This window comes from Prionailurus viverrinus, chromosome C2, assembly GCF_022837055.1.
Source record: "Prionailurus viverrinus isolate Anna chromosome C2, UM_Priviv_1.0, whole genome shotgun sequence".
In the NCBI taxonomy this organism is placed as follows: domain Eukaryota; kingdom Metazoa; phylum Chordata; class Mammalia; order Carnivora; family Felidae; genus Prionailurus; species Prionailurus viverrinus.
In genome coordinates, this window is record NC_062569.1 from 31,078,928 (window position 1) to 31,099,941 (window position 21,014).

General features: G+C 45.8%; 1 protein-coding gene across 2 annotated transcripts in view; it reads left to right on the top strand.

Annotated features, from left to right (window-relative positions):
• Positions 1 to 21,014, top strand: part of EPHB1 (EPH receptor B1) — a 430,893-nt gene that overhangs the window by 362,109 nt on the left and 47,770 nt on the right. For both annotated transcript variants that reach the window (XM_047876453.1, XM_047876454.1), the window contains exons 11-12: positions 8,925 to 9,172; positions 17,231 to 17,446. In XM_047876453.1, coding sequence (XP_047732409.1) covers positions 8,925 to 9,172; positions 17,231 to 17,446 — 464 coding nt within the window. The remainder of the gene's footprint in view (positions 1 to 8,924; positions 9,173 to 17,230; positions 17,447 to 21,014) is intronic.

Sequence of the window (21,014 nt, forward strand, 5' to 3'; positions counted from 1 at the left end):
TCACTCTGTCTCTCAAAATAAATAAACTTTAAAAAAATTTTTTAAAAAGAGTTACACAAGAGTAACTGTGAGCCAGGTGTGATGGCATCCAGGAAGACCGAGCAATAATGAATTTATTAACCATTATGCAATTATCTGCCTGTCTCTCATCATCAGGCTCAAAGTTCCAATGATGACAGGGCAATCTCAGGATTTTTTTATTCCTGCGCCTGGCCTGGTGTGGCACTCAGGTGCTCAATCAAATATTATTTGCATATGGTTCAATGAAAGTAGGTCCTTGTGGGGAGGAAAATTTGGAGAACTGGACAGAGCTTGGGAGAATGGAGAGAGCCTAGAAGGAAGTGAAGGGTCCTAAGTCACTTGGTGCTCTCGAAATGACCCAGTGGGATAATGGCTGGCCTTCCTCTTCCCCTGCAGGTAATAGACATTATTGGTCTGTTTAGAGAGGGCAGAAGGCCTTCTGGTTAGGAGAATATTAGCAATTAGGAGAACTGGAGAATATTAGCAATTTGTGACCATGAATCTGACTCATAGGAAACATCTCACGGGTCAACTGCAAGGCATTGGTTAGTTCTGACCAGTTTGATCCATAGATTCGCCCAAAACATAAAGCAAGGTTGCCATGAGTAATTAGGCCCCTCAGCATGAATGTCACTCTGGGTTGGGCAGTGTGTAACCCGTGTAACTGTATGCAGCAGCCCTGATCATGATTTTCAAGTGCATGAAAATGTAGGTAGAGGTGTCACTAGAGGGTGGCTTCCAGAGGAAAATATGGCAATTGTATTTTATTAATAAATCTCCTCCTCTGACTCCAGCAGCTGCCAATTCAGCATTTCCACAGATGGCTTATTGTGAGAGAGCGACAGATTTGTGGGGAGAGGGCTGGGTGAGGAAGGCTGGGGAGGGGGATCTCTGATGTGCACAGATTGGGAATGGGGCCAGCAAGGCCCACCAGTTCTCTCTTTCAAGAAGAGGATGGGTTTCTTGGAGGTATTTTGGTAGAAAGGCCACCAGCCAGCCTGATTCCCCTGGGCTCATTTGAAGTGAGGGTGGGCAGCATGAGGGTGGCCTCATACTGGATAGGAGTCACAACAGGAAGGGTTTCCAGAAAAGCAAATCAAATAGATGTCTTGAGTAATTATAATTAAGACAGCTGGCATATATTGAACACGCACTGTGGACATACTTTATGAAAACATTGTCTCGCTTCCTCCCATAATGTGACTTAGGGTGTGTCAGTGAGTGTGCGTGTGTGTGGGCACGTGTGTGTGTTTAAACTGGTAAGGAAATCAATATTCAGAGGATAGCTCCCCAAAGGTTGCGCTGCCAGCTGAGTGAATGATAGAGCAAGAATTGAAACCCAGACACGGCTGATGGAGGTCTGGTGAATGAAACCCCCACATACCTACGCTTTGGTTACTGTTCTGGAAAAGGGCAGTTAAATATGCAGTGACATTACTTCTGATGGTAAACTCTGTCTGGGAGCTTAGAGTAGGCAAGCCTCCTTGCTGGTAATGATGATACTATCCTAGAACTCAGATTGCCCATAGGGTAGGCGCCCTCCTCTTCTAGAATGATTCGGTAATCTCCCTTAAGAAGGACAAGGACGAGGACCAAGATAGCTAGCATTTTCAATGATAGGTGCTTGCCTACCTAATGAAAACAGTAAGTCATCTGTAGGTAGGCAGGAGTCTAATGACTGCAAACAGCTACAAGAAAAGAGAACGTCTGCTTGCTCTCACCCTGTAGGTATTAAGTATTGTGGACACCACGGGCAACTTCCATCTCATCTTCTGGCTCCAGTAGCCTGGTAACGGGGATCTGGGGAGCTCTGCTGGAAAGGAGGAATGGGGCTGCCATCAATAAGGAATGTCTGTCCTGGGTGCAGGGTTAGGAGGTAGCAGAATGCCTGACACGCTTTTACTATCCCTGGTTTAGCCATAACCTACTTACCTTGCACAGGCTAGTGTGATAAAGCTGGCTGGAAATCATACTTTAAAACCTAGTTTGAATTTATTCTTTAAAAGTTCCTTTTCTGGTGGAAGCTTGAATTAGTAACTAGAAGCTCTGCTTTCCTTTTTTTCCCCCAAGGCAGTTTGTGACTTCAAAATACTGCTAAAAAAAAAGAGAGAGAGAGTGCAATTGTGTGTGTAGATTCGCACTGCACATAGCCAACAGCTACCGCCTCAAATACCTGCTGGCAGGTTGGATGTTTCATTTTCAAAAATTGAAAATTCTTTCCTTCTGATTTTATATATAATAGTTGAGGCATTTAATGCTGCTGAACTACTTTTTCTCTCTTCCTCATTTTGTCAAGGAAAGTAGGAGAGAGGAACTGGCAAGGGGCTGAAAACTTGTAGGGAATAATTTCCGTAGCTGTCTGGAGGACAATCGCAGGAAGTGGCTAAATTACCCTCAGCTGACAGCCTGAGGGCAGTGGTTCTCAAACTTGAGCCAGGCGTCAGAATCACCTTGGAGGCATATCAACACTCCTGTCACAGGGCCCCACCTGGTGAGCTTCGGATCCACTAGATCCAGGTGGGGCTTGAGAATCTGTATTTTCTAACAAGTTCCCAGGTGAGGCTGACGCTGTGAGGCAGAAACCACGCCTTGAGAACCACTGCCGGCCAAGAGCCACTGGCCCCCAAACTGGCCTGACGCTGGAGTGAGGTCCTGGCCAGAGGGAGGATTGGCTGTAGTAGAGGCTCCAAGGTCAGCCTCAAAGATGCTTGCCAAAGTCCAGCCAGACCAAGATGAGGCTGGCTGCAGTTACTGTCTGTAAAGGATCTACATAGAGAGAATCAGCCGTAACCAGTATGCAGTCATTTGCTATAAACATCTATTTTAAATATAATGTTAATGCTTGATTGGTCGAGAATATTTTTAGGTGTTATGAATTTCTATCAGAAATTGAAAAATGTATGGCTGTGGTTTGAAGCTCATGTAAAAGGAAGCTCTTTGGTGCTCAGATCATGGCAAATCAAAGCATCACAGACAGCAAGTTCTGGCCCTAATTACAGGAAAGTGTCGAGAAGCGACAATGGTTTCTTGAGAATGGTGTATGAACCTGACGTCAAAGATCAAGGTGACAGGATCTCTCAGATTATAAGCCATACAAGGCCTCAGTTTTCTGTTACTAATAACGGCAATATGCCCATCGACTCCCACTCCCCATGAGGCTGTGGCCGTGTCAGAGAGCCAGAGCCCTCACGCTTTAGCATGCTAGACTCGCCTGGGGACACTGTCTATACCCCGATACCTGGCAGCGGGACTCCCCCACTACTCCTGGCAGAAAGCCCTGCTTTGCCTTGGCTCCCACTTGTTTGCAGAAACGTGCTCCTCCTCCTTTTTTCTTCCAGAGCCCACCCCCACGTACCACACACCTCATGCCCCTACCCCTGGCTTGTCTTAAATCACCACCCACATGTGTCACCCACAGTTTGTAGTTTACAAAACACTTTCTCAGAGACTCAACACCCTGTTAGGAAGCTGCGGTGGTCGACCCTTCCTTTTTATGGTTTATAAAGCCAAGACAGCTGGAGAAGTGAAGTGCCCCAAGTGGGGTGGCAGGGCTGGTGTAGACATGAGCTGCTTCTTCCACTCCCTGCCGGAGTTCCCCTCCCAGCACTGGGGCCACTTAATGACAGGGTGAAGCACAGCTTCCGAGAGAGAGATTGAGAGAGAGAGAGAGAGAGAGAGAGAGAGAGGGAGCGAGGACTGTGGATTAAGTGGCTTCCTTTGCAGTTGGTACTTTGAAAACCCCTGGGCTTGGAGAATATGAAGTCATTTCTTTGCCAGACAGGAAAGGAGCTATTTTTACAGAATCACTGTGAGGCCACTGCTTCCCAGTGACTGCAGAGCAGATTCCTTAGAGCAGTGGCACCTCTACCGCCATAGTGACTGACTACAAAGCCCATCTCTCCCTACCCAAGGAGGGCACGTTTTTTTAACATCTACATTTTTTTAAGAGAAGTTTTAGGTTCATAGTAAAACTGACCAGAAGGTACAGAGATTTCCCATATGTCCCTTGCTCTGCACATGCACAGCATGTCGCCCATTGTCAACATCCCCCGCCAGAGTGGTACATTTATTGACAAACCTACACTGACACATCACCATCACCCGAAGTCCATGGTTTACATGAGGGCCCATTCTTGGTGTCGTCATACATTCTACGGGTTTGGACAAATGTATAATGACACCTATCTACCATTATAGTTTCAGACAGAGTGGTTTCACTACCCCAAAAATCCTCTTAGGAGACCCCATTTTTATTTTATAATTCTAAAAAAACTATATGAAGGGCGCTTGGGTGGCTCAGTTGGTTGAGCATCCAACTCTTGATTTTGGCTCTTGATCTCATGACTTGTGAGCCCCCAGCTGGGATCTGCACCGATGGCACAGAGCCTGCTTAGGATTCTCTCTTTTCCTCACTCTCTTCTCCTCCCTGCCTCTGTCTCTCTCTCACACTCGCTCTCAAATAAATAAAAAAAAAAAAGCAATTAAAAAGAAAACTGTATGATAAAACCCCTACAGAGGATACAACTTAAAGCTCAAGTATTAGAAACACTGCACTTGAAAACCGGTCAGCCACAAAGATTAAGCAATGAAATAACATATGTCAGTTAAGATTGTCACAGGAGCCACGCTGTTCTGTGTAGCTAGCACTTGCCAAGGCCACACTTTCATTGGTTTCTTCCCTCTTGTGTTTCCACCCCTGTGTATAAAGGCCGCGCTCTGTGGCAGGCGCTGTGCTGTAAGAGTCAGCCCATATACCAGCACTGCTTTCTGAGGGATCCAAAGGTGCAGTGATGAATCCCAGATATCCCAGGGCCTCCGGCAGCTCCCTAATCCACCTGAAATATGCTGGGGTGCTTTAGACCCATGGTGCCACACCTAGCTGCACATCAGAGCTGCCTGGACAACACCGTGTTCAGAAGGGCCCCCGCACTTAGTTTAATGCTATGCTGTCACAGGCTTGAAATCCTTCATAATTTCCAAACAAGGAGTCCCACGGTCTCATTTTGCACCTCGGTCTGACCCACGAATTATCGTAACTGATCCTGCGGGCAGCTTTTAAGTATGTTCAGGTGACTCCAGTGGGTGGCCAACTTTGGGAAACACTGGTGTGGGAGAGAAGTCCTTACCTGGGGTGTCCCTTGTGTGTTGTAGGGGACATCAGATTCACCTGGAGCCCTTCCTCAAACTCTGCACACTGATGTAGAAATTGATGGATATTCTGATTCCTAAATATTCTGACCCCACCCGATTCCAGGCAGGAAGTTCCAGCAAATGTGACATCTGTCTGTGAGACAGTCCCACTGTGTTTGCAATTCCCTGCGTGTGAGTTGCTGTGACAGGGACTACACATGAACTGTTAGGACCTGCACAGTTGGAGCACAGTGGCCCCTCAGTTGTGACTTCATACAGCTGTGTTCCCTGTGGCACTGCTAATCGAGCACACCTGTAGAGAGGCAGTGTGGCTCTGTAGAGAGGCCAGAAGCACGATGGGCATGGACGGCAACCCTGGCTCTGACTCATAGCTGTGGGGTTTGGGCGTGTTTTTCTTGTGCCCCAGTTTCCCTCTTAGTAAAATGAGCATCATAGTACCCAGCTCATGAGGGTGCTATGAAGATTAAGTGAGATACGACCTGTAAAGAGCCTAGCACATTGCCTGGCACATAGTAGGTGGTCAGTAGACATTGGTGTCCTATCTTCTCTAAGACAAAATGTTACCATATCTGTCCCCTCAACTCCTAAACTGTCCTTTTACTAAAAGAAAATGTAACTCATTATTATAACAACAAGGAAGAAATACTAACCGATATTCTTCAGTTGGCATACTTATCAAATATGCAATTTGTATTCATCTAGCTCATGGTTATTCAATATTTGCTAGGTCAAGGTGTCAGAAGGATGGTTTGTATATGTACATATTCACAAACAGATATAGATTATACATATATACACATACACATATATATTCATACATGTAGACGTGTGTATGCATGTATACAAATATATACGCATGCACATATAATATACACACATATGTACATATACATACACATGCATATATGACAGGACCCTGTTGTGCAGTACTTTAAAAAAAATGTTACTCAATTCAGGGCTCCTGGGTGGCTCAGTCGGTTTAAGTGTCTGACCTCAGCTCAGGTCATGATCTCTCATTTTGAGGGTCTGAGCCCCGCATTGGGCTCTGTGCTCACAGCTCAGAGCCTAGAGCCTGCTTTGGATTCTGTGTCTCCTTCTTTCTCTGCCCCTCCCCCACTCACGCTCTGTCTTTCAAAAATAAACATTAAAAAAATTAAAAATAAATAAATATTTTAAAGATAAAAATTTAAAATAATGTTACTCAGTTGACCAACAAAAGTAATGCTTATTGTAACAATTCAAACATCAAAGTAACATAAAAGTAACTAAATTAAATTGCCTAGCTTTACTTCCCACTCCTACTCCACCCTTGTAGGGCAACCATTTTTAAAAATACATGTAATTTGAAGTTTAAATACATTTTACATGGATTTTGTCCCTTGTTTTTCTTTTGCACCCATGCACACACACTCCATTTGGGTACATACCACATTCCCATTCCGTAACTTTCTTCATTTAACAATATAATATGGACACCTTTGAAGTCCATGCATACGACCCCTCTACCGGTTTTCAGCAGCTCATGGCATCCCGCAGGATGAATACACCACTTTCCAACCATTCCCTGGTGATGGGCATACAGCGTTTCGCTGTAGAAGAGGCTACAGTAAACAATCTTTTCTAAAAATTTAAATACTGGCACTTCTGCTTATTTCGGATAGAGCAGAGATAGAGTCTCCAGCAGGTTATGACCCAAGAGCAGACAAGGCAAAAGCCGAACAAGTAATAAGAAGCATGCCCCTCCCCCCCCACCTTTCACTGGCATGCCTACCACATCCCAGGCACTTCAGTGGGCACTACAAGCTGTGAACATGAATGAGACTCAGTCTGACTTGAAGCAGTTTGTTCACCGAGGCAGCATTGGGTTAAATGTCAAAACCAGGGTCCCACATGATATATGTCCACAGTGAAATCATCCTAATGGTGCTTAAGCCAACCTCCACTCCAGCCCTAGATTCTAACAAGTCCCACTGACTCTGGAGTTCTGTATGAAAAGCGCTTTCGTGCAGTTTCCTTCCAATTACATTTGTAGTAGAAAACAAAAGAACTCCCAACTAAATCACAGAGGAGATGTTAACTTCCTTTTCTAATTTGGCCAGTAGTTTATCCACTCAGTTTGCTCCCTCGTTTTCTTCCAGAAGCTAAAGGTGAAAGAGAAAGTTTCCCCCCCCCCCCGCCCCGCCCCCCACAGAAAGACCCTGTGTCTCCTGTCAGGCCTTTGACACATTTCAGCGATACACTTACAAGTAGATAACTAAACAGGAAGTTACAAAACCAGGCTAAGTCGTAGAATAACTTTTGAAAGCACATTTAACAGGATTCAACAGATTTTTTAAAGCAGCTATGAAATAGTGTCACCAGAATTGTTTTTACTCGGTGATTTTTACTGCACAAATGTTTAAATGCTGTGGCACCCGTGGAGATGTGCGGCTCGTGTTTGCTTGGAGAAATCACTGACTGTTTAGCTGCCACCCTTCAGCTGCAGCGCCTTCAGGACCTGCCTCAGCTTCCCTGCAGCCCCCACCAGTGACTGAGCATGGAGGGAGGCTAGAGCCCAGGCCTTCCTGGAATGGGTGCTCTTGACTGTGGAGCTCCCCAGGGGAGGGGGAAGCTGACAGGTCTGTCTCAGCCAGCTCTGCATTGCGATCTGAGCTCTCCTTGTCCATTCCTGCTTCCTCCTTTCTTTTCATAATGTCAGGCCTGCCTTGTGATCTGGGACTCTGGCCAATCTTGTTTCCTCCCCTTCTATCCCGCACAGCATCTGCTAACTTCCCCACCTCACTTCTCAGTGTCTGCGTTCTGGGGCATCCAATCAACACAGAAGCTTCCAGGGCAATGTAGGAACATAAATGTTTTACATCTCATTCAGAGAGCCAAAGAGCATGAACATATCCCCCAGCCCCTGGATGTTCTTTCACCAGGCTCTGCTAAAAATGAATTATGATCTGCCAAAGTGAAACTGACCATTTCATTTTCATTATTCAGGTTGGACACAAAAACCAAACATGAAGAAAAACAAACTCATATATACTCTGAAATTCCACTTTATTTTTTATTTTTTTATTTTTTTAAGTTTATTTTTTGAGAGAGACAGGGAGACAGAGCGTGAGTGGGAAAGGGGCAGAGACAGAGGGAGACACAGAATCTGAAGCAGGCTCCAAGCTCCCAGCTGTCAGCACAGCCCCACACAGGGCTCGAACCCATATACCGTAAGATCATGACCTGAGCCAAAGTCGGACGCTTAACCGACTGAGCCACCCAGGCACCCCATGAAATTCCACTTTAGTTACCTAAACTCTTTCTAGGAACTGAGGCAAGGAACATATTTTGGTATAACTTCGGTGTTTTCTATGAACTGAGTGTGGCTAGGACATCATAGTTAAAATGAAAGGACGGGCGCCTGGGTGGTTCAGTCGGTTGAGCGTCCAACTTCGGCTCAGGTCATGAGCTCACGGCATATGGGTTCGAGCCCTGCGTGGGGCTGTGCTGACAGCTGGGAGCCTGGAGCCTGCTTCAGATTCTGTGTCCCTCTCTCTCTGCCCCTCCCCCACTCATGCTCTCTTTCTCCTTCAAAAATAAATAAACATAAAAAAATTTTTTTTAATAAAAAAATAAAATGAAAGGACGCTATTTCCATCTCTGTCACTTTAATTGCAGTTCCACTTGGAGCACCATTGTTCCTGATAAGCTGCCTCCCCTTGTGCTTCCACGGACTGAGAAGGAAATGAGTAATGATTGTATTCTCGTTGCAGGGGAGTTTGGAGAGGTATACAAGGGGCGTCTGAAACTTCCGGGCAAGAGGGAAATCTATGTGGCCATCAAGACGTTGAAGGCCGGGTACTCGGAGAAGCAGCGTCGGGACTTCCTGAGCGAAGCAAGCATCATGGGCCAGTTTGACCATCCCAACATCATCCGCCTGGAAGGCGTGGTCACCAAGAGTCGGCCTGTCATGATCATCACAGAGTTCATGGAGAACGGCGCTTTGGATTCTTTCCTCAGGGTAAGGGCAGCCCAGGGGTGTGGATGATGTTAGCACTGTTGGCTGCTGGGGAGAAGTGTCTGCGTGAGGGTAGGCTGCCACTTAGGAATCGCCTGATGAAATGTGGGTGGGCGTTGGAGATGTTAGCGAGGTTGACAGATTTGTTCCTAAAAGGATAGAACAAAGAGGAGCCTGTGGACCCCTTGGTAGGAGGATAGCGTGGAGTAGGGCCTCGATAAATACTCGTTGGATGAATACGAATGAATAGGGAGGCAGGTGAAGAATGGCCATCGGCATCTGCATGAATCACGGAGATTGAAGAGACTTCAGCTGCTACACTGCCCTGTGTGATTCACACAGACGCCAGTGGCCATCTCTGCCTTTTCTCCAGCGCGGCCACCCTCCCCGCCTGCTCCCTTCATTTGCAGCTCAGAGATAAAGCAGGCTGCCCTTTTCTGATGCCTGGGCCACCCGCCCTCTGAAGGGGCACTTCTGGGCATGCAAGGAATAGACAGTGTCACGAGCATTCACAAGTCTTTTCTGGGCTTGATGAGGAAGTATGACTTCAAGCTACAGCAGAGGTGGGGGTACCTCGAGGCCGCCGGCTGCAAGATCTGTAAGTGATTGTTGTCAGAATGTGCTCACATGGAACCACGCTGGAACCACTTTCATTTCTATGGGACATCACAGAGTTACTCAGGGCAGGAGTGAGGGAGAACAGACATGATGCTAATGCCTGGGGAGTGGCAGCTGACTGGGCATAGGCCAGCGAGCAAGTCCTGCCTCGGACCAAAGCCTCAGCTGGGGACTGCTGGGGGCCCTGAGAGCAGAGAGTATGTGAGCAGCATCACAATGGAGCTGGGCCTTCTGAGCAAGGACTTCAGGGTAATACCAACTGGCAGGCTGTACATGTCACCAAAGCTACCAAACAGTAGCTGTGGCTGCAGATTAAAGTATCATTCATACACTTGGTCTTGGAATATTCATGGGGTGAGTGCTATGGTCATGCCCCGTACTGGGTGCTGGGCCTATAGGGATGGAAGAGACATTGCTCTAATGCTATGTAACAGATCACTAACTTCCGTGGCTTAGCACAATTTATTTTGTTCATGAGTCTGCAATCTGGGCAGGGCTCGTTGGGGATATCTCTGTTCCATGTGGTATCAGCTGGGGCACTTCAAGATCTGGGGCCTAGAATCATACAAAGCCTCACTCCTCTGTCTGACAGTTGATGTTGGGTGTCAGCTGGCATCTCTCCAGGTGGCCTGCTTGGGCTTCCTCACAGCAAGCTGGGTCCCAAGAATTAACATCCCATGAGATGAAGGCAGAAGCTGGACCGCTTTTGGAACCTAGCTTCAAGTCCCACAGCACCCTTCAACTACTGTGATATGACCCCCAGGTTCAGGGGGAGGAAATGTGCCCCACATCTTGATGGGGAACAGCAGCATGGTGTCGTCTTATACATAAGGGATGGGAGGTCCTGTTGTGCCCACCTGAGAGACCACAACCTGCCACAGAGGTCCCTGCTCTGAGGACCTTGGTGCCCAAAGCATCCAGCAGTCATCCACTTAGATTCTGCTTTTTGTCTCTGTGTGTGGCGTAAAGAAGTATTGTAAGCCAAGAAGAACTGAAATCTTCCTGGGGAAACCCGGGAAGGCTTCAAGGAGGAGAGAGAATTATCTGATTGTAGAATGAGGAACCCACAGGCAGACAGGGTAGCAGGCAGGTATGATGGAACAATTGAGCAGTGTATTCAAAGTCCAGAGCCAGCATGGCCTATCTGGTAACCTTTCAGCAGCTGGTGGTGGCTCCAAAGTTCAGAAGCAGGGCTTGGGGACTGCGGTGTGAAAGGGTAGCCAGGGGACCTGTCTAGAAGCTGCATTTGCACATACTGAAGCTACCGTGGCAGGGCAAACACACACTTTTGCCTCCTCTGGGTTATTAGGCAATAGTAGCTTTTGGAGGGGGGAATGGGGGGGGGGGCAAATGATGGGGTGGATGTACTTTGCCTGGTACAGGCTCCTTGAGGGTATGGGTTATGCCTTTTATTTTGAAACCCCCAGTGTCCAACACAGTGATCACCTGGTGAATGCTACTTGGATTAAAAAAAAAAAAATAACAAAAAAAACATGAAAAACCATTTCTGGCACAAAAAGGTTTGGGAGTGACAGGGGAAATGTAGTCATCCTGAGCATCCGTGGACTCTTATTCTTGTGGCCAGACCTCTCATGTCAGAGTCAGGAAGAGACCATGCTTTCCTGGGGGCATTCATTCGTGATCAGGGATCTTCTTGTGAAGACAGCCAAATAAATGTGAATAGAAGGCCATGTTAGGAGAAAAAGGATTTTCTGGAACCAGCCTCCAGACCTTTTTAGGAGTCATTTATTTCCTACAAGTGACCTGATTGTACTTCACAGAGTCACAACATGATTTGAAGACTGTGATCAGACTTTCTCCCTGGAACATGCAGGGGAGCAAGGAGATTCATTTCTCAGGAGGCTACAGAAAATCAAAACCCCACACAGATGCTCCACACAGGGCTATTTCCGTGTGAGGCCCAGGACATGGGGGCATGGTAGACACCAGTATTTGTCACGATGATGAGGCCTGGGCGGTGGGAGAAGAGCCAGGGGCAAGAGAGGAACACAGGGAGGCAGAGGAGAAAGGATGGCAAGTAAGGGACGGCCAGAGCAGGCAGCGCAAGGAGGAGAGGGAAATGAAGCGTTTCTGACTCCTCGCACGGCATGGAGGCAGGTAATCTATAAATCTAATTTCAGCCTTACTACCAAACCCTGGAGCATAGCAACATTAATTGATGTATCTGCTGCTTGGTAAAATTGAAAAGTAGGTCATCAGTTCAGTTCTGCAGGGTCCATCTTTTGGGAAGTAGTATAATTTTAGGATCACCATTCAGAGAATAAAGGAAAAGAGTTAGTCCTCAATTTGTGCAACTGCCCCCACCCCGACACACACACGCCAAACTGGCCATGGCCGTTTACACTGGGCATGGTGGCTTTGGGGAGTGGCTGCAGCTCCAGCTCTGGGTCAGCGTCTGGGCGGCTGTGGCCACTGGGGATCCACTGGGCACACTGGCTTCTCACAGCCCACCCACTGCTCCTCTCCCATTGCAGGACTTAGAGTCTTTCACCTTCTGAAAGGATTAGAAACACTGTTATTTTCTAACCACACCTTCAATAGTTTCAGTATTCATTTTTTAAATGTCTATGCCATGGATTATGTAGCATGCAAATCCATTATTTAATATATCCTTGTTGGCACTGGTGTCTCTTGCATAATCTTAGGAATGGTCCCTGAAGCCCTCCTCAATGTCCTGTGCCACAGCCAAAAAGGTCAACATGCTCTGTAAGGCCTTCTTGCCTAGCCTGACCTTGTAGTTGCTGCTGGGTCATCTACAGACAGTCATAACTGAAAGACTCTTGGAAGTTACTGAGCAATGTCAAATTCAGACATTTCTTATCAGGGAGGCTTATTCATGGGCTGGAGCCCATGACCATAACCCAGAGATCGGAAAGAGAATACCAGATTGGACATCCCGAGACCTAGGTTCTGCTTTGTGCTCCACCATGAGTCACCGGTGGCCTTGAGCAAATCTTTTAACTCAGTTTCCCAATCTATAAACTAAAGGCATTGGAATTGAATGATCTTGAAAGGTAGGGCTCTTACAGTTAAAAAAAAAAAAAAAAACCTATGATTCATTCTCTTCAAACAAATCAAATAAGGGTTTCATTTCCTGAAGTGGATTTGTCAATGAAAGTTGAAATACCTAAATCCTTCCTGCCTAATAAAAGGGCCAGCAAGTGGCTTCAGTGAATTTGCCAAAAAGCAATTTCAGCAGAAAGCACTTCATGAAAGGAAGAAAGTTTAAATCACTTCACTGTACTGTATTTTTACCATGTGATCACCGTGGAGCCTGATCCTTTCCAAAGTCAGTGAGAGAACTGGGCTTTTTCTGTCTTGTACATCTTTGTATGCTGATGTTCCTGTCTTTGGAAGTTCTTATTGGGGAGTTAGACCAATGAACCGAACCTAAAACAGTTGAATGTGTCAGGGAATCTTAATAGGTTTGTGTCTTTAAGTTTCACCAGGATTATGAACTCAACAGGTACAATCCTGTCTTATGAAATGTGATTACTCTGCAGGTTCTAAAGAAAATATGTTGCCATTACAAAGTCCATATTCCATGGAAAAGACCCTGGACAGGAGTTTAAAGATTCAAATAAGAGTAGCATATTTCAGGCACACATGTCTCTACTTTCTTTTTCTATGACCATGGCAGACATCATTAATCAATCATGTCACTTTTTGCTGCAAAGCTTCTACACAGCCTTCTTCTCCACACAACATTTGAGGAAGGCGTTACCAGTTGATCACAGATGGATGTCAGTGCAGAAGTAATTTGCCATCCTGGACTTAGATTCTTGTTATAAGTCAAAGCCACACAGAATGATTTAAAGCTGATCACTTAAACTCTCTGGACTTCCTTTATCTTCTCTGAAAAGCAATAAACTGTTGCCTGCCTTGCACAAAGGAGGATCAAAACACATTCTATCAAGAATGACTTGCCATTGAAAAGTCAAGAAATAGAAAAAATCATGTTAATTAATTGATCCAAACTTCAGGCCTGCATCATTAGGCCTCGGTCATCCACTGCTACAGTTGGGGTGTGGGTTTTTTTTTTTTTTTTTACTGCAGCTGCCAACCTGTAGAGCTCAGAATGCCCTGTGAGTGAGGTTCTCCTATGGCAGGGATCCTAGGATGTGTCCCTAGCATACCAGGAAGCTGCGAGGAACCTGTAGTCCTGGCCCCCGGTGTCCTCAGACTTTCTCACCAGGCTCTGGGAGAGCTGGTTTGTGAGACATGATGGCTTGGCTGATAATACCGGCAGTTGCTGCTGTCTTAGTATTCACGAGCACCGAGCTAAGCCCTTTCATGTATACTGTCTCATTTAACCTCACCAAAATCCTATGAAGAATGGACGCTATGTTCTTATGTTACAGATGTGGGAATGATGGCTCTGCAAGTTAAATGACATGCCCAAGGGCACACAGCCAGTGAGCGCCAGAGCCTGGGTCCAGGCCAGGTCTGTCTGTCTCCAAAGCCTGGACTTTTTTTTTTTTTTTTAATGTTTATTCATTTATTTTTTTTTCAACGTTTTATTTATTTTTGGGGGGACAGAGAGAGACAGAGCATGAACGGGGGAGGGGCAGAGAGAGAGGGAGACACAGAATCGGAAACAGGCTCCAGGCTCTGAGCCATCAGCCCAGAGCCTGACGCGGGGCTCGAACTCACAGACCACGAGATCGTGACCTGGCTGAAGTCGGAAGCTTAACCGACTGCGCCACCCAGGCGCCCCTATTCATTTATTTTTGAGAGAAAGAGAGCACAAGCAGAGGAAGGGCAAAGAGAGAGAGGGAGACACAGAATCCGAAGCAGGTTCTAGGCTCTGAGCTGTCAGCACAGAGCCCAACCTGGGACTCAAACCACAAACCGTGAGATCATGACCTGAGCTGAAGTCAGATGCTTAACTGACTGAGCCACCCAGGCTCCCCAAAAGCCTGGACTTTTAACCACTTCTTGGCCTTTGTTGACCCCAGAATCTATAACGGTGACTGACCTAAATATTGAAACAAATCAGATGGTAAAGCTGTTCCATGAAGGCTTCAGTGATTTAAAGTAGAAACAGACCTATTGCTGTGCATTCTTCCAACATTTCTCTTCCCAGAGCTGTTTACAACCACCACCGATCCCCTCCCCAGAATCTATCTACAAGCCAGCTTCTTTTGGGAGACATTCATTTTTAACCACATTGTTGTCTACACTTACAGAGAGGAAGTAACAAACTGAATTGGAAAAATGTGACCCTTGTGACTTGCAGCTGAGATACATTTTCCAACATACAGAAGTTGCATGACAACTTTCTGGGGAGGCAGGTCCCTAGAGACCTACTTAGAGAAAATGAATGGTGTTCGCAAAAGCCTGGCTAACTTCTCGAGGAGGTGTTGATTGAAGTTCATTAGCAAGGAGGAGGATTCGTATCACTCACAGCACATCCAGCTCTCGCAGATGGGCACCATGTGCTGAACAACAGTCAGGGTTTCCAAAAAGCAGATCTGCACTTCCTTTTGGAGTTGGTTAGAAGAAAATATTGCAGGGAAAGCATTCCAGGCAGGGTGGGAGGTGGTTAAGGTTTGAGTTAGAAACAGCCTGGAGCTTGGGGTGTGTCAATCCCAGTGTGTTTGGGGGTTCTCTTCTGGGAGGCATCTCAGGAAGGTGTGGAGGGAGCGTCAGTTTGCTCACTCTGATTGATCAAGGGGCGTAGCCCTAGAACACAGACCTGGGCTTGCAGTCTCGCAGAAGGAAGTCTTCAACATTCACACTATCATGGTTAGACTGTTTGATTGGTGGGGTTCTCTCTAATACACAGGGTAGTTTTTCAATGGCTGTTTTGTTTTTCCATATTTATTTTTGCATGGAAAATGCTTTTGTAGGAGTGCATACACAGATGCTGTGTCTCACACACACTTAAGTGAGGTAGTGCATGTGACTGTGTTGTATATCACCTCACATGCAGTAGGTGCTCAGTAAATGGGAGCTGTGCACATTTATGCGTGCTGTTTCACAGGAGGGAGCTGGGGAGTGGCTGCCTTGCCCAGGGTCTGTGTCCAGCAGTAACCTAGACTAGACCCAGGGTGTTCCACCTCCTCTCACCTCTCCCCCAGTCAAAGCCTCTCAATGCCTGGGCCAAGCTCTACTTAACAGAATACTACTTATCGTCCTTCGGCGGAGCAGCTGGGGCTGGACTAGAAGAGAAAATGTGTTATTGGCAGCAAAGCACAGGGTCCACTGATGTAACCAGTGTGTGCAGAAGCCAAGACCCAAGGGCTTTGGGGAGACAGGAGGAAGGTTGATACATTCACTGAGGTCTGTTGCCAAACCTTGAAGGAGAGCATCCACCCAGGAAACAGTGAGCCCACTGGTGACTGGAGAGGGGCAGCACTGCAGCTTGGCTCCCATTCGCTAAGAGGGTCAATGCCATACATTGTGTGTGTGTTTCTCCTGCCACTAATCCCTTTGAGGTGCATATGGCTATCCCAATGTCAAGGTTGACAGCTCTGGTAGGACCCAAGGAAGACACCTTAAGCATTTAATTCTGGAAACAGGGAGAGATGTAGTAGTCACTAATGGAGCACATGTTTATTGAGCCTTTTCTATTTAAAGTTCTTAGCACTGGGAGTACAATGGTAACCACAGGAGAAAGGGTCTTGTCTTCAGAGAGCCAAGCAGCAGAGGCAGATGGATAGGTGTTACACATACACACCTAAAACTTGTGATATGCTAAGAAGAAGAATAAGAGCATTCATAAAAGACAAGAAGATAGTAAGAAAGTGCTAGTCATATTTGGAGGAGGGGAGTAGTTATAGAGACATTCTCTCTGAAAAAGGGACACTTAGTGGAGACCTTAAGGGCAGGTAAGTGTTGATTGTGAGGAAGAGCAGAGGGGACGGCAGGTGTAGGGGCCATAAGGAAGGAAGACCTTGGCTTGGGAAAGGACTGAGAGGTCACCAGTCACTGTGGCTGACAGGTGAGGTGGTGGCTGATCCCCTGGGGTCCCGTGGACCATGAGGAGGAGTTTGGAGCTTTCCCTAATGCAATGAATGGGAAGCTGTTATAGAGCTTGAAGCCAGGGAGTGGCATGGCCTGATTTATGTCTTGCAAAACTGGCTCTAGCTGCTGTGTAGAGAATGGATTGGGGAGAGGCAGGTGTGGGGAGGCTGTTACAGGTGATGGATGATGGTGACTTGGTTAGAATGGAGGCAGTAGAGATGGAGAGGCGTGGATGGCTTTGAGATGTATTTTGGAGATAGAATCAACAGGGTTGGCAAGGAGTGAGCAGAGCATTCAAGGAGAGGGATGGGGGAGGGGAGAGGGAGAAGGACACAGTGAGCAGCGTGGCCAGTCACAGACAGAGGCTGACAAGCAGCAGGGCCGTGGTCCTGTGGCTTCTGTTTAACCACTGAAGCCCATCTTGATCCCAATGCCCTTTATGTCTTGTTACAGCAAAATGATGGGCAGTTCACGGTGATCCAGCTGGTAGGGATGCTCAGGGGCATCGCCGCGGGCATGAAGTACCTGGCTGAGATGAACTACGTGCATCGGGACCTGGCTGCTAGGAACATCCTGGTCAACAGTAACCTGGTATGCAAGGTGTCTGACTTTGGCCTTTCCCGCTACCTCCAGGATGACACCTCAGACCCCACCTACACCAGCTCCTTGGTGAGTCCTTCTTGGTGTTCTCAGGTAAAAGCATGGCATGAATAAAAAGTGGCTACACATGGCTGGGCTGGGGACCCATGGCAGGGCACACTGGAAGCGACTGGCACTTGAACTTATCTCCAACTTGGGGAGGCAGGTGCTAGATGGAGAAACAATAGCAGTTGGTTGTCCTCATTGTCCAGGTAAGCATTTGGGCATAGGCTGTAAGGAAGGGTCAGGGTGTCTACTCTGAAGCCATGGATGGTGTTCTTGGCCAGTGGGAAAAGGACACTTTGGAAGAGGTGATTTGGAGGAATCCAGGCAGTTGGAGAGTAGCATCAGAGACGTCCATCAGCAGAAGTAGGCGCCAGTGGGGCTGGGTACTGTGTCACCAGGCAGACCCTTGGTCCCCTCCTCTTCTCCCTCTCCAGTGCTTCCAGACAGCTCTAAGTGCCGTCTACATGATGAGTACTCACACATTGGTATTCCCACTCAGCTTCCCCCTCCACAGTCAAGGCAGCTCTCATCACCTCCATCCAGTCATCTGGTTCTCACAGTTCTAGTCCCAACCGTTACAGGTCCAAAGCAGAGCTTTCTCCTCCATTTTCCTCCCCAATTGCTCCAGCTTAGTGGTTCCACCAATTAAACGAATGACTGAAACCTGCGAGTCACCCTTGATTTCTCTCTGCCTCACCATCCATGTCCAATCCCTTGGTAACTCCCATAGGTTCAAATAAAATCTGCCTCTGTCTTTCCATCTCTGCAGCCCCCATCCTATTCCAAAACACCATTCTCTTTCACCTGGTCCCTTCTGGTAGCTTCCTAACTGGTCTCCCTGGTTTCTTCACTCCCAGGATATTATTATAAAAATAAGAACAATACAGAGAAATAAGGGGGAAAAAGACAACCAAGAAACCACAATCCCCCCTGAAGCAAGAGTCAGTAAACTTTTCCTTAAAGGCCATATAATAAGTATGTTAGGCTTTGTTGGCTAAGAGGCAACATAGAGGATATTGTGTAGATAATTAGGTAACCCTTTAAAAGGGTATAAATACCATTCTTAGCTCATGGGCTATAAGAATCCAGGTGACCTGACAGATTTGGTGTTCAGGCCATAGTGTACCAACCCCTGTCCTTAGGTGTCAGTTTTAATAGTTGGGCATGTCTCTTTTCACAGTTTTCTCATTGCTCCAAAATTTGAAGATTTTTATTTTATAACAGTGGGATCATACTATGCCTATTGTTCTGCTGTGCGTGTCTCAGGGGCATTCTTCCTGCCAAGCTGCTTTTCTACAAGTTTGTGAATATTTACGCTCCACTAGGAACGTATGGTGCCCACCTTCCGACATCCTTACCAGCACTAAAGGCAATCGATCTTTACCAATTTGCCAATCCAAAGATGAAAAGCATTACTTCCTTTTGTTTTGGTCTGCCTTTTCACCTGACTGCTGGAGATACCCCTTTACTGTCTTCTCGCACAGTTACTGGGATTCACGTTTCAGCTGCTGTTTATTATATGTACATGCCTTTACCTGTTTTTCTGTTGGGTTGTATGCTGGTTTCTTAGAAATTTATAGGAAGCCTTTTTTTATTAGGGGTGTTAACCCTTTGTCTCCATGTATGATACAGTTAGTTCCCCTTACCACATCTGTTGTTCTTTTGATACTGTTTATGATATCCTTTGGCTTCCAAAAGTGGTTAATATTCTTCTAGTCAAAAATACTCATCTGTTCTATGTTTTCTTGGGTTTTTTTTTTGTTTATTTACTTATTTATTTAAAAAAAATTTTTAAATATGAAATTTATTTTCAAATTGGTTTCCATACAACACCCAGTGCTCATCCCAACAGGTGCCCTCCTCAATACCCATCACCCACCTCCCCGCCCTCCCACCCCTCATCAGCCCTCAGTTTGTTCTCAGTTTTTAAGTCTCTTTGGCTCTCTCCCTCTCTAACCTCTTTTTTTTTTTCTTCCCCTCCCCCATGGTCTTCTGGTAAGTTTCTCAGGATCCACATAAGAGTGAAAACATATGGTATCTGTCTTTCTCTGTATGACTTATTTCACTTAGCATTAACAGTCTCCAGTTCCATCCAGTTTGCTACAAAAGGCCATATTTCATTCTTTCTCATTGCCACATAATATTCCATTGTGTATATAAACCACAATTTCTTTATCCATTCATCAGTTGGTGGACATTTAGGCTCTTTCCATAATTTGGCTATTGTTGAAAGTGCTGCTATAAACATTGGGGTATTTAAAATTTTTTTAACGTTTATTCATTTTTGAGAGACAGAGAGAGACAGGAGCATGAACGGGAAAGGGGCAGAGAGAGAGACACACACAAAATCCGAAGCAGGCTCCAGGCTCTGAGCTGTCAGCACAGAGCCTGACGCGGGATTCAAACTCATGAACCGCAAGATCATGACCTGAGCCGAAGTCGGACGCTCAACCGACTGAGCCACCCAGGCACCCCGGTTTTTTTTGGTTTATTTAAAAATCTCTCTTCACTCCAGGGTTATAAGTGCTTTTTAAAGTTTCCTGTACTATCTTATTGGGGGTTTTGCTCTATATTTAAATACTAAGCACACCTGAAATGTATTTATTTTTCCCAAGATTTCATTTTGGAAAATTTTCAAGCATACAGAGAGCTTGATAGAATTTACAGAGTCTAGCCATTACCCACCACCTAGGTTTTAGAATGAATATCTTGCTCTGTATGATTTATTATATAACCATCCATCTGAGCTATCCCTCTGTCCATTCTTCACTCCATCCTATTCTGTTGATGCATTTCCAGATTTCCTGTACCTCGTGGCCATCTGTATGTCTTTGGAAAAATGTCTAGTCAGATCCTTCACCCATTTTGTCATCAGGTTGTTTGTTGTTGATGCTGATTTCTTTGTCTATTTAGATATTAACTTCTTATTGGATACATTATTTGCAAATATCTTCTCCCATTCAGTAACCTGCCTTTTTATTTTGTTGATGGCGTCTTTTGATGTTCAGACACTTTTTGGTTTGATGTGGTCCCATTAGTTTGTTTCTGTTTTTGTTTCCCTTGCCTTTGAAGCCAAATCCAATATAAAACATTGCTAAGATTAAGGTCAAGGAGCTTGCCACCTGTGTTCTTCTAGGAGTTCTGTGGTTTTAGGTCTAACGTTCAAGTCTTTAATCCATTTTGAGCTGATTTTTGTATATGGTATAAGATGGTGGTTCAGTTTCATTCTTTTGCATGTGGCTGTCCAACACCCATTATTGAAGAGACTGTCGTTTCCTCATTGTGTACTCTTTGTGCCTTTGTTATAAATTAATTACCAGGTAGGCATGGGTTTATTTCTGAGTTCTCTATTCTATTTCTGTTTTTGTTTTCTTGCCAATACCATACTGTTTTGATTACTGTAGCTTTAAAGAATAGTTGTAAATCAAGGACTATGATACCTCTGACTTTGTTCTTTTTTCTCAAGATTTTTTAGCTATTTGAGTTTTCTTTGTGGTTCTATGTAAATTTGAGAATAATATGTTCTAGTTCTGTAAAAAATGCCATTAGAATTTTTATAAAGATTGCACTGAATCTATAGATTGCTTTGGGT